Genomic DNA, 13,375 nt, shown 5'->3' on the forward strand with positions numbered 1-13,375 from the left:
GTTAAACATCAGACTGCAGGGAAACACTTCATCTACTCCCACATGATGGCAGTGCATGTGTTTTATGAACTGTAAGACTCAATACAGATTTGTTAACTAAATAATCTTATTGTAAAGTGTTACAGATTTGTGCTTTAGTAACTGTGTTATTATTTTTCAGCCATCACTAATGTCTGTGAGTGATTTTGATATTGTTTTTGTTTCTCTACATATTCTCTGTGTATTTCCTAGTTCTGGCATCAATTTTTATGGTTTCCCCATAAAAATATGTTTTAGAGGAGATCGAACACAAAATGAAGTCAGTGTAGCAGCAGATGACATCTTTTAAAATCCTTGATGATTAATCATATCGTGATCCTGCACACATATGTAACTGTACAGCACTGTAAAATATGAAACCTTGTCTAAAATATCCTCATCAAGGTTTTAAAGCATTCACATTTTTATAGCCAGTAAATATTGGTATAATTGTACAATGAACCTTAACAATTCAATGTTTCACTAACTGTACAGTACAAAAAAAGAGATAATAAAAACAGTATGAAACAGTGTGTGTTTATATAAGACATGCATGACCATGGGCGTAGGTTTAGGGGGGGACGCTAGGTACTAGTCCCTATCAATATTTTGAGATGACAAATTTGTCCCCACCAACATTTAGCAAGCTCCTTTGCACTGCTATTTGGATCGATTCTAACGGCCAGGACGACGACAGTACAAGAAACACCGTAATTTGATTGGCAGCGGGATATCTAACAGGCTACACGCGCGGGGTGGTCCCCACCAAAGCTGAGACCAAACCTACGCCCATGTGCATGACAACACATGATAAAACATTCTTATGTCGTCTTTCACTTTCAGAAGTGAGTTCACGTCGTATCAAAACAAGAGTTAAGTGTTAGCTACTTTTTTTTTGTTTTGTTTCTTGTTCATTTTTCTTCACAGTACGACACAATCAAGCATAGGTAAGTAAACTACTTTCTACAGTATTTTATGTTTCTGTATTTCTTGTAAGAAACTGAATGTTTTGAAGCCCTTAAAGCTCAAGAACAGTTGGTGAATTCACTGTTGTTGTTTTATCTGTAAATAACAGTCGTCATAGTTTGGGCACAAAACAAAAGGAAGTTCAGTGTTTTACAAAATAGCAGCAAAACTGGAATGAAGACTTGCCATATAAACAGGCTACAAAAATTATGAGATGTTTATTTTATTCAGAAGTTTGCATTTTACAGAAATGTAGCCTACTTTGTGTAGCACACATTCTACATTGTACAAGCTCAATAAACTTCATACATTCTGAGAAAAAATATATACAAAAGCAGTCACTGGTACTCTTCCAAAAAGGTCATCTTTGTACCTTATTTATCCTTAAAGGATACATATTAGTATCTTTTGAAAGGAGGATCTTTTAGCCCCATCTTCATTTTTTTATGGTTGGATACATTTTTTCATGTCATCAGAATTTGGGCTACCATTCACAACCATTATATCCTTGGAGGACTAAGGATATTTTTAAATATTTCTCTGATTGTGTTTGTCTGCAAGAAAGATTGTCATATAAACCTAGGATGGCTTGAGGGTGGGTAAATTATGGGATAATTTTAATTTTGGGGTAAATTATCCCTTTAAACATGACAATTGATTGTGTCAGATATTTTCTTTCAGCTGCCTTCTCAAACTTTCACTGCAGCAGCAGTGTTTATTCCTGTTTGTAAATGCATTTAATTTGCAATGCAAACAATATTTTTCATCACAATCTCTTAATCTTCAGAAGAGAAGTGAATTCACAAACTGTGACGTCACAAACACCAACAATTTCAAACTGTGGGTTTTAGACTGTCTTTGGTTTACTGCAGTTTCAAACATAAAATACTCAGAAATTATTTTATAATACATTATGCATTGCTGTGTCCGTTATCACATAATTCCCACTTTTGGACACTTTTGCTTTAATGGACATTGGACAACACTGCAAAATCAAGCTGTTATATTCATATATTTATTGTCCAACATTCCCAATTTTTCTGATGCATGTCCTTAATTTAAGTTCATATGTTGGTATTAATTCAGCGTTTATAATGCTAATACTTGTACTTCAAAGAATTTTAACCCAAACTGACTGGGTTTCTAGAGAGCAAAGGTTTTGTGAAAAAAATGGAAGACTTAAACACAAAGTCTGTCAAATAAACTGTGAAAAGGATTTGATGATCACTAGTGATAGACAGTATTTTATTCTGTGTTGTCATCATTCAGGTTGGATTTCAGTTTTAATGTATGTTTTTTTTAACAAAGCAGCTGATATTACCATAGAAACTAGTGGACTGCGACTCGCTTTCACCACAAAATGTCGCAAACGCAGGGCGCCAGTGTTGCAATGGAACATTCTATTGACTGTCGTTAGTGTATAATCTTTGATCAAGTCAAACAAGCCTATTCAGTTCTGTAACTGAATGGTCACATGACATGCAGATAAAAGAAATAAAATATTAATTTTTGTTAGCCATTTTTATTTAGTCAGATTTTGAATATTATTTAGCCTATTTGTTTATTTTTTTATGATTTAATTGTAATTTAATTATGAACCCCCTGCAATTCCCTCGTGAACCCCCAGGGGTTCGTAAACTCCAGTTTGGGTAACCCGGAGCTAACGTTTCATAACAGCTTGAGCTGGTATAGAGGTTATTCCATTAAGGTTTCGTCACTTTACTTTTGAAATCACCTTGGGTTCATTTTGAGTTTTTCTTGTCATTTGACATTCAGTTCAATTCAATTCACATTTATTTGTATAGCGCTTTTCACGATACATACCATTTCAAAGCAGCTTTACAGAGAATGCATGTCAATATCACAATTTAAAGAATGCAGTTAGCAAATAATGTAATAATTTAGGCAATTAATTTACAATCACTGTTAGCAGTTTAACTGAAGGTAGAAGCAATGAGCTCCTGGAAAAATGAATTACATAAACAATAATTAGGATATAGAAATTGGGCAATGTGCATGTTGATCCAGATGATCGCGTCTTCAGAAGTCCTCACAGGAGTTGGCGCCGTCTCTTCACAGGTGACGGTGTGTCCCGATGTGATATGTGTGTCCCGAGTAAAACAGAAAAGCAAATGGAGAATAATTAGCGTAGCTGCTGTTCATATTGCATTTTGCTGTTAATTTTGTTGCTTAATTTCATATTTTGTTTATTCTCTACAGTATGGAGTGGAGAGGCAGAGGTCAGTAATTCAACTTTCTAGAATATTTTTCGTCTCACTTTTGTTCTCGCTTTGAGATGTTTCCATCCACCTATATTTATTTTGTGATATCGCATAAAAAACGCTCAAACGCCAAGATGCGCAAAAAACAAACAAACAAACAAACAAATAAAAAACTATAAATGCGCATAAAAAAACTTTTGCACTCAAATGAGTAGGATTTTTTTTATGCGACATGAAAACATCTGCATAAACTACGATGGAAACACTTTTACTGAATAAATTCCTTGACGCGCATCAAAAAGACATAGGCTATGACTTTGCGATGAGACAGCATAACTGGATAAACTAGCGAACCGATCTCGTTGTACAGCATCTTTAATGATGTTTTCGTCATTCTGTAATGCCTGAGCAAAGTCTGTTGTTAAAGTGGTTCAGTATAATTTCCTCCCACAAGGATCTCACACGATTGCGTTCACAAACACCAAGCATCTGAATTTAAGATAACACACAGCGTTTATTGCGTTACGTTTGCGCACTCTGAGGCGCACATAATTTATTATAGCCTATTAAAATGATTACATGCAGTGGCTTCTACTGCAGAAACGTTCATTTTTCTCAGTGATATTTAGTGCCAGTGTATCAGGAATGTTCTCTTTGACTCGCTGGATGGAAACACTGCTTTATTCGCAGACGTTTTATGCGGTATTTAAAATATGAGCACAGGTTAAATTCGCTAATTTGGATGGAAACGTGTGGTCTGCATACAGTTTTAATTTACTGAATCATTGTTGCATGAACACAAACATGCAACAATGTTCAAAGGTTAAGTGTTTCAGTAGCTATTTACTATCTTGGTGAAAATATGCACCTTTTTAGTGTATCATATCTTCAGATATTGCTGATTTTGCTTTAAGTATTTTGCATTATTTAAAAAAAAAAACATTTTTGTCTGCAGATATTAAATGGAAATGTTTTTCTTCAGCTGTGCATTTATACATTTGTTCTCTGACTTTTCACTTAACAGATGAATCAGATGAATCATTCACAGATATAGCCGGACCGTCCACAGGCTCCAATGAGAAGCTGAGACTGATGGTGCTTGGAGGTGATGATGCTCTTCTGGACGAAGCATGTGCCACAATCCTTGGGGAAAGACAGAACAGGGATGTATTTAAATTTGGAGAATTGAAACCAAGGACAGGTCATATTTGTGGACGACAGGTTTCTGTATTAAAAACTCCATTCACATGGCTAGAGCACTTGAAATCATTCCGGTTTTTCAGCAGGGGAGTCAAAGCTATCAGAGATGAAATGGAGTCATACAAGTCTATGTTGTTTCCTGGGCCTCATGCGTTTCTGTTAGTACACAGAGATGTGATAGACTCTGGTAAAGAGAATTATCTTTTACGAGCTCTCAGTGAAGTGTTCGGGAAGGAGGTCTTGGATTATTGTATGGTATTATTTATAGATGATGCTATTGACAATGATCCAGAACAGAACTCATGTGTGAAGATGTGTGGAGGCAGATACTACATTTTACACAACACTGACGACAGTGTAAATTATTTGTTTAAAAACATAGAGGAAATGACAGAGAGTAAAGACAGCAGTTTTTTCACAACACATCTGGAGTATTTCAGAAAAGCTAACAGTTATTTTCAGGAAGAGTATGAGGAAAAGGAAAATAAACTAAGAAAAGAGTTGAATGATTCAAAAAAGAAAGTGAATATGTTGTGCAAAGAGCTAAATGATTCAAAAGGCAGAGAGATTCAGTTAAGGAAAGAGTTGTATGATTTCCAAGTCAGGGAGAATCAGTTTAAAAAAGAACTGGATAATTTCAAAGAACTGTTAAGCAAAGAGTCGAATGATTCAAAAGGCAGAGAGAATCCGTTAAACACAGAGTTGGATGATTTCCCAATCAGAGAGAATCTGTTTAAAAAAGCGCTGAATGTTTTTAGAGAACTGTTAAGCAAAGAGTTGAAATATTCAAAAGCTAAAGTTAATCAGTTAAGCAATGAGTTGAATTATTCAAAAGAGAGAGAGAATCAGTTAAGCAAAGAGTTGAATGATTCAAAAGAGAGAGAGAATCAGTTAAGCAAAGAGTTGAATGATTCAAATGGCAGAGAGATTCAGTTAAAAAAAGAGTTGAATGGTTCAAAAGGCAGAGAGAATCAGTTAAGGAAAGAGTTGAATGAATCAAAAGGCAGAGAGAATCAGTTTAAAAAAGAGTTTGAAGAATTTAAAGAACTGTTAAACAAAGAGTTGAAGGAATCAAAAGAGAAAGTAAATCTGTTAAACAAAGAGTTGAATGATTCAAAAGAGAAAGTAAATCTGTTAAACAAAGAGTTGAACGATTCAAAAGAGAAAGAGAATCAGTTAAGCAAAGAGTTGAATGATTCTAAAGAGAGAGAGAATCAGTTAAGCAAAGAGTTGAATGATTCAAAAGAGAGAGAGAATAATTTAAGCAAAGAGTTAAATGATTCTAAAGACAGAGAGAATCAGTTAAGCATCAAGTTGAATGATTCCAAAGAGAAAGAGAATCAGTTAAGCAAAGAGTTGAATGATTCCAAAGAGAGAGAGAATCAGTTAAGCAAAGAGTTAAATGATTCAAAAGAGAAAGAGAATCAGTTAAGCAAAGAGTTGAATGATTCCAAAGAGAAAGAGAATCAGTTAAGCAAAGAGTTAAATGATTCAAAAGAGAAAGAGAATCAGTTAAGCAAAGAGTTGAATGATTCCAAAGAGAAAGAGAATCAGTTAAGCAAAGAGTTGAATGATTCTAAAGACAGAGAGAATCAGTTAAGCAACGAGTTGAATGATTCCAAAGAGAAAGAGAATCAGTTAAGCAAAGAGTTGAATGATTCTAAAGACAGAGAGAATCAGTTAAGCAACGAGTTGAATGATTCCAAAGAGAGAGAGAATCAGTTAAGCAAAGAGTTGAATGATTCTAAAGAGAAAGAGAATCAGTTAAGCAAAGAGTTGAATGATTCTAAAGAGAAAGAGAATCAGTTAAACAAAGAGTTGAATGATTCAAAAGGCAGAGAGAATCAGTTAAACAAAGAGTTGAATGATTCAAAAGAAGAGACTGGATGACGATCCATCCATGTGCATTCATCTATAATTAACAGAAGACCTAATATGTAAAAGGACACAAAATAATAACTTTACTGATTTGAGTAAGTCTTTTTTTCGTTTTTTCGTTTTTCTAACTTTTCAACGAGGGCGATGGATGCAAATAAACCTATTGTGGTGCCATGCATTCGTATGCTAAGAATTCTCTGGATGTTGTGTTCAAAGTCAATGATGCTTCGAATGACTTAAAGTTTCCTTAACTGAAACTCCTAAACCACCTTCCAAAAAAAAAAAAAAAAAAAATGGGTGACAGAGCGACATCGGATAATCAGACGGTCTCCAATTCGCATCTGATGGAAGTTTTGCAGGGAGTTGAATATATGCAAATGGAAACTGAATTGTATGCAAACTCTGGAGGCAATGGTTAAAGACAATACAAGTTAACTAAACAGTGTGACTGAGGCGAGTTTACCAGCAATCAAATTGAAGAGGTATCAAGCAAGGTAAATAAATTACAAAACAGGGTGGAAACACTCGAAAAAGAGAACTGTGTACGTGACAAATGTGAGGAACTAGACGCTTACAAGAGGAGGTGGAATCAGCATGTGCCGGTATTCAGGAGCAGAGAGGAGAAGATGTCCAGAAAATCCTAATCGACTTATTCGGCAAAGTGTCTCCGGAGATTGCAGACCAGATTTCTACACACCTGATGTAGCCCATGGGAGCTTACTCGAGCCGTCGCATCATCGTACAGTTTCTGTCACGCAATGTCCGAGATAAAATCTGGAGGGATGCTAGAACCGTGGTCATTCTCAAAGAAAGGAAAATCCGAATTTTTGAAGAATTAACCCAAAGTACCAAAGACGCCAGGAACAAACTTTGGCCTTTTGTCGAACGAGCGCGAAAGGAGGGGAAGAGAGCAGGCTTCAGAAGCCCCTTTGCATATATTGTCGGTAAAAGGATCTCTGCAAGTGATCAGAATGGCTGAATGACGCTGCGGTATCTTCATTGATGTTTCAGCACACCAGATTACCTCTGTGGTACTCACGGGTAGGCGCGAACTGCTCCAGTTTTTTTTTTTTTTTTTTTATAATCTCTCTTTTTTTCTTCTTCTTTTCTCAGACATTGATGGATAGACTTTGATTCAGCGTTTTTTATCTTATTTCATGTGTTGGATCTTTAATACAATTGTTTTATTTTATTTTGGGACTAATGCATTAATGACAATGGTCATAATATGGAAAATTTCCATTTGAAAGCATCTTTAGCCGACCTTGAGACCATGTGCACAGTGTGAAACACCCTTCAGCGAAAACTCTAGATCTTCACAATTTAACATCTCAAAGGCCTTTAGATTAGTCTGACCAAATATGATGTTGATCTGATTAAAGCTCTAGGAGGAGTTTGTTAAAGTACAACGTCTGGAAATGGCAAAAACTGCAAACATTTTGCAGAGAAAATTCAAAATATCTCACTTTCTGTTGGGTTTTCAGATTTTGCACCCAGGGGCTTTTTTGTAGGTAGTGGGCTGTCTACAGAATTTCATACCTGTACGTGAAACGTAGCGCGAAGAGCGCTTAATTGAAATTTTGTAAGTGGCGCTATTGAGCCATTTTGCCACACCTAATTTTGAAACCCATATCAGACGTAATTTTTCACCACTTCTGACGCATGTGCAAAGTTTCAGGAGTTTTCGAACATGTTTAGGCCTTCAAAAATGTGATTCATTTCAGAGAAGAAAAAGAACTGTCTGAGCAATTACAACGGGGTCCTCACACCATCAGTGCTCGGGCCCTAATGACTGAAAGAGGAATGAAAGTGTGAATGAACAGAAAAAATGTAAAAAAGAAGGAAAAACGAGAAAGACTTGTACTCATGCCCTTACTATTGTTCTTTTATGTTGCAGAGTTAGCCAATCTAGTGAAGTTTCTTCTGTTCAAATTGATATCATGTTCTATACCTTGGTATTTGGTACTCTTGTTTTATTTCTTATGTCTTTGTCATCATCATCATCATTTATATAGCGCTTTTCACAACAATACATATTTGTAAAAGTTGTTAATTATTAGGCTATAGGGGCCACTTAAATGACACCTTTTCTACAGAAAAAAACCCCAAATACCTTTAATGCATTCTTGCCATTCATTTACATGTTTAGTCTATAGGTTTGCGTGTTTGAGTGTGTATGTGCGCAGAAGCTTTTTTAAAAAGTGATATTTGCCAAATTACTTGTCTGGTCCACATAATACAGAAAAATTAGTTGTGGCCACAGATCTATGCGAACTGGAATAATTTTGATAACGTTTTATCTATATCCATTTTTAAATGCCTGGGGTTTGAAAAACAATGTCAAAAGGAAGGCTTTATTTTTGTTTTTAAGAGGCACAACATTTTTTTTCAGGAAAGTCACTCTACATCTAAAGATACCAAATTTTGGAGGTCACTGTGGAGCAATGAAATACGGTTATCACATGGGTCAGAACATTCTGCTGGTGTTATGAGGTATAATTCTGGAAACCAGTACTGATCCAGGACACTTCTGGCTAATGATAATAATCATTTTATATTAATTATTGTCAACATTTATGGTTACAACCCTGTTGCAGAAACTTTTTTTAACACACTAGATCAAAAACTTTCATATGCATTAGGCAAATATACTGCCTTTCTGATTTCAGGTGGTGATTTTAACATAACAATGAATAACATGCTAGATAGGTGCCCTCCAAGGAAAGCAGTTTCCCCAAACTCAAATCTTGTAGCATTTATGGATAAATTTGACATCTGAAGAGAAATGTTTCCGGATGTAATACAGTACACCTGGAGTAGCAAAGACCGTTCAAGGCGATCAAGAATTGCAACAGCCCACTGACTGACCACAATGCCATTTATATTTTAGTTAATTTATCGCAAACAATCACAATTGATACCCCCAAACTTTTGCTCTGGAAATTAAATAACTCCCTCCTTAAATATGAAAAGGTCAAGCAACCGATTATTGAACTAATCCAAATTTAAAGGGCTAAATCACAAAATAATTATGGATGTAACTGGGAGCTTTCAAAATATGAATTATGGAAGTTCTTAAGAAGTAATATAGCAAAGGATAAAGGTTAAAGTTCTTTCATAACTATCTGCTATATCATTTAAGGAATCATTGACAGATATTCATCTAATATTCCAAACAACAAAATAAATTAGATGACCTGCATAGATTAAAAGCTAAAGGAGCCTATGTTTGATTCAGCAAAAAGGAGAGCAAAGTTCAGCCTATTTTTTAGGTTGAAAAGATCCAATGCTGTGAATGTTTCTATTCATCGTCTCCGTACAAATGATAGAATTCTCGATAATCCTAAGGACATAGCTTCTTTTTGCTCCAAATTCTGTGATATTGTGATAATTCAGCCAAATCTTTTTTTTAATCTATTAATCAAAACAAAGTTATTTCATTAGAAGACAAAGAAGCTTGTGATAACGATATATCCCTATCAGAAATTCTACAGGCTATTAAGAGTCTAAAAAACAATAAAAATCCCAGCTGTGATGGTTTAACCTCTTATACAAGAAGTTTGCATATCCCCTTTTTTACTAAAAGTATTTGAAGAAAGTTTTGATTTAGAAGTACTTCCACCTACTATGACACAAGGAGTTATCACCTTAATACCCAAACCCAATAAAGATAAAGAATGTCTACAAAATTGGAGACCAATTACCCTCTTAAATAATGATTACAAAATTCTAGCCCTAATTTTAGCAAAAAGAATTAAAGACGTCCTTAACTGTATTATCGATGAATCACAATCAGGTTTTATGGAAAAACATCACAAATAATACAAATAATATAAGATTAGTCCTAAATATCTTAGATTACGAAGATCTCATCCTTAATGACAGTTACATGCTTTTCTTAGACTTCTACAAAGCCTTTGATTCACTCGAGCACAACTTCATATTTCAAGCTTTTGCCAAATTTGGGTTTGGAGATTTGTTTTGTAGAGCCATCAGGACATTAAATAGAAATAATAATAGTGTTATTAAATTAAAATTCGTAAGCTCACCAAGATTCAATTTGTCATGCGGCGTAAGACAAGGCTGTCCATATCTCCATATATATTCTTGCTTGCCTCTCAATTTTTAGCTCTGCATATTTCCAGTAGTAATTTACAAGGTATTTGACAATAGACAAATTATTATTAGCCAGCTGGCTGATGACACCACTTTGTTCTTGAATGATGCCTCTCAAATTCCTAACTATCCAACTATCCAATGCTCTGGTAATCCCAACACTAAAACCGCATCTTTATATTCATCCTTTTCGTCCTCTTAAGGTTTACATTTATTGCTTTGTTGTTGTTTTGTTACCCTGGCAACTTATCTGTATTTGTGTATTGTTTTTCTTCTTTGTTTTGTTGTTTTCATGTGTATCTGTATTGATTTAATGCTTTGATGTTTTGTAATGTTTAATTGAAAAAAAGAGAGAAAGAGAATCAGTGAAGCAAAAAGTTGAATGATAAATCTAAATATAAACTCAATCAGACGAGGGAGGAGTTCTGCACTCGACAGTGAAGGTGAAGGATGGAAACCTGTAAGATGAAACATCATCCAATTAGAACCACCTGACAGTAAGAATTATATTTGAAATATACTGTTACAAACTATATTCAATTAATCATTAAAAAAAAAAAAAAAAAAGATTCCTTAAAAGCATTAACATTAAGATATTAGCACTAAAATGTTCATTTTTCTTAGTGTCCAGTGAACATATTCAGTCCACAGCAGATCCTCCTCCTGCTGGTGAGTATTATCAACATCTATTATCTCTACTGTCACTGAAACACTCATTATTATCAATGTAATGAGTTAAGAACATGTTAAAGGTTTTGAGGTTTGTGTACTGAAACATATTGTCCTCAAACACAGAACGTGAAGGAGAGCTGAAGAGCAGAGATGATTCACAAACCAGTGGATCTCCTGAGATCCAGAAACCTGTAAGACAAAACAGCAAGGATGTAGAGACACCTGATAGTAAGAATTCTATTTGAAATATAAAATGCTGTTACTATTTTCATTTCATCTAATATATTTAAAAGATGTTGGCCTCAAAATATTATTTTTCCATATAAGGTCAACATTGATGACTACCTAATTTCTGAATGTGATTGAGGGGAGTTTAAGGATTTTTCAGGTTTCTATTAAAAATTAAATTGTCATCATTCACTCACCCTCATGTCATCCCAAACCACTTATGGCCATGTACACACTGAGTAGAATTCTTGTAAATGCGGTTGTCATTACCTGAATTTTTCAGGAGTTAATTTGATTGTAGAATTGTCACTTCTGTAAATGACTGAAGTGTGTGTGAACAGAACAGGATTAAGATAAACTGACAACTGAATTTAGCTGCAGTGTGTACGTGGCCTAAAGTTCTTCTGTGGAACAGAATCTCAGCTCTCTAGTGCAGTTCTCTAGACTTTAAGTGATCTCTACTATTAAAGTTGTGTTGGTGTGAAAGTATGATATTTTCTCTTTACTGTTATGTTCTAAATAGTAATTATTGTTTAAATGTTCTCATGACAGGATAGCATGTACTCAACCCGATCGGAGTGGACGTGTTTTCCAGATATATTCCAATATATCAAGTCAAGTCAAGTCACCTTTATTTATATAGCGCTTTTTACAATGCAGATTGTGTCAAAGTAGCTTTACATTGATAACTGGTATATAATTTTGGCTGCACAGCAGCTCTTAAAGAATAGTGTCAATGCAGGCAGATCAGAAGCACTGTTGAATAAATGTCAAGAATACTGTTGAATATCAAATGTCGAGTGTCCCCAACTAAGCAAAGGCGACAGCGGCAAGGAATATATTCCATACTCACAGAGGGAAAGAAGTTTCTGAGGAGCAGCACTTTTCTGGATCTCTCTTCTCCTGACTCAGATGATAGTCACTGAATTGAATGAAAATCTGAAACTGTTGTGTTTCTCCTGAAAGAATCTCTAGAACGTGATGATAACAGACAGCTGTATTTCCTCAGTTTGTTGTTAACAGGAATCACTGTATGAAGGGATGCTCTTTTTTTCTTTTGCACTTCTTTTTCTCCTGTGTATGAACAGTGAGGGAGTTGTTCATTTCTATTGTCTTTTCTATCATTAGCATCTAAGTTAGTTTGGTTATGTTTTTTATTTTGAGCATGTTCCCTTTCTGAAGCAATTTTGATGCTCCATTATATTTATAAACCTTTTCTTTTCTTTAAGAAGCCACTTGTGTTTTGTGCTTCAGTCACTTGGAAACAGGAATGATGTGATGAAGACCAAGTTTCATATCTGCACAAACCTCTATGATGTCCATAACAATTTATTTTTTGTGTCACTTCCTCTCGGTAGATGTTGTGGCGTCTGACAGCATGTGTGTAGAAAGATGGGAAATGCTTTAGATTACAGCCCGTAAGTAAAAAGAAATGTACAGTGTACCTTTCCTTTAATTATACCTTTAATCATAGTGTATCTATTGTATTAAAGATTCTTTTGTCTTTATTTAGAAGTTTATATTTTGTCACTGTTTTATAAAATTATTTTGTTTATTTTCTTAATATGCCCCAACCTTTCTTGTTTGATCCTGGCTCCTCCCTAATTAGTTGCTCACTGACTAGTATATGCCCTTTTTTAATTAGCCAATCACTGAAGCCATGTACTAATGAGTCCTGATTTATAAATGCCTGCAGAGATGCAAAATAGACTGTAAGTCTTTGGAGCTGCTTGATGCTTGTAATGTGTGCACGTATTCATGAGCAATGTAAGTTTGTTTCTTTTGGGTTTCATATATTGTATTTTTGATTGTTAATTTGTGTGTGGCTTATTTTGATTTAAGTGTTTGTATTTCTGTTTTTGTATTCCACACACATACATACATACCCCTGCTCATCTTTGTTCTGTCTGATCCAATGGATCAATAAAAGTGGTCATATGAACTATTACAAGAAAGGTTGGGGCATATTAAGAAAATAAACAAAATATTTTGCATCGCTTCACTTCATAAGCCCTTTATTAACCCCCTGGAGCCATATGGATTATTTTTTTTTTTTTTTTTTTTTTTTTTTAAAT

At 34.8% G+C, this 13,375-nt stretch overlaps 1 protein-coding gene across 1 annotated transcript; it reads left to right on the plus strand.

Moving 5' to 3' along the window:
* Window positions 1-831: 831 nt before the first annotated feature.
* Window positions 832-13,323, plus strand: LOC137013163 (uncharacterized protein MCAP_0864-like). The gene is made up of 6 exons (XM_067376795.1): window positions 832-965; window positions 3,205-3,224; window positions 4,231-10,897; window positions 11,025-11,069; window positions 11,196-11,300; window positions 11,853-13,323. Exons 2-3 carry the CDS (start codon window positions 3,206-3,208, stop codon window positions 6,294-6,296), a joined length of 2,085 nt encoding a protein of 694 aa, XP_067232896.1. The 5' UTR covers window positions 832-965; window position 3,205; the 3' UTR covers window positions 6,297-10,897; window positions 11,025-11,069; window positions 11,196-11,300; window positions 11,853-13,323.
* Window positions 13,324-13,375: the final 52 nt, after the last annotated feature.

This window comes from Chanodichthys erythropterus, chromosome 22 (genome assembly GCF_024489055.1).
Source record: "Chanodichthys erythropterus isolate Z2021 chromosome 22, ASM2448905v1, whole genome shotgun sequence".
Classification (NCBI taxonomy): domain Eukaryota; kingdom Metazoa; phylum Chordata; class Actinopteri; order Cypriniformes; family Xenocyprididae; genus Chanodichthys; species Chanodichthys erythropterus.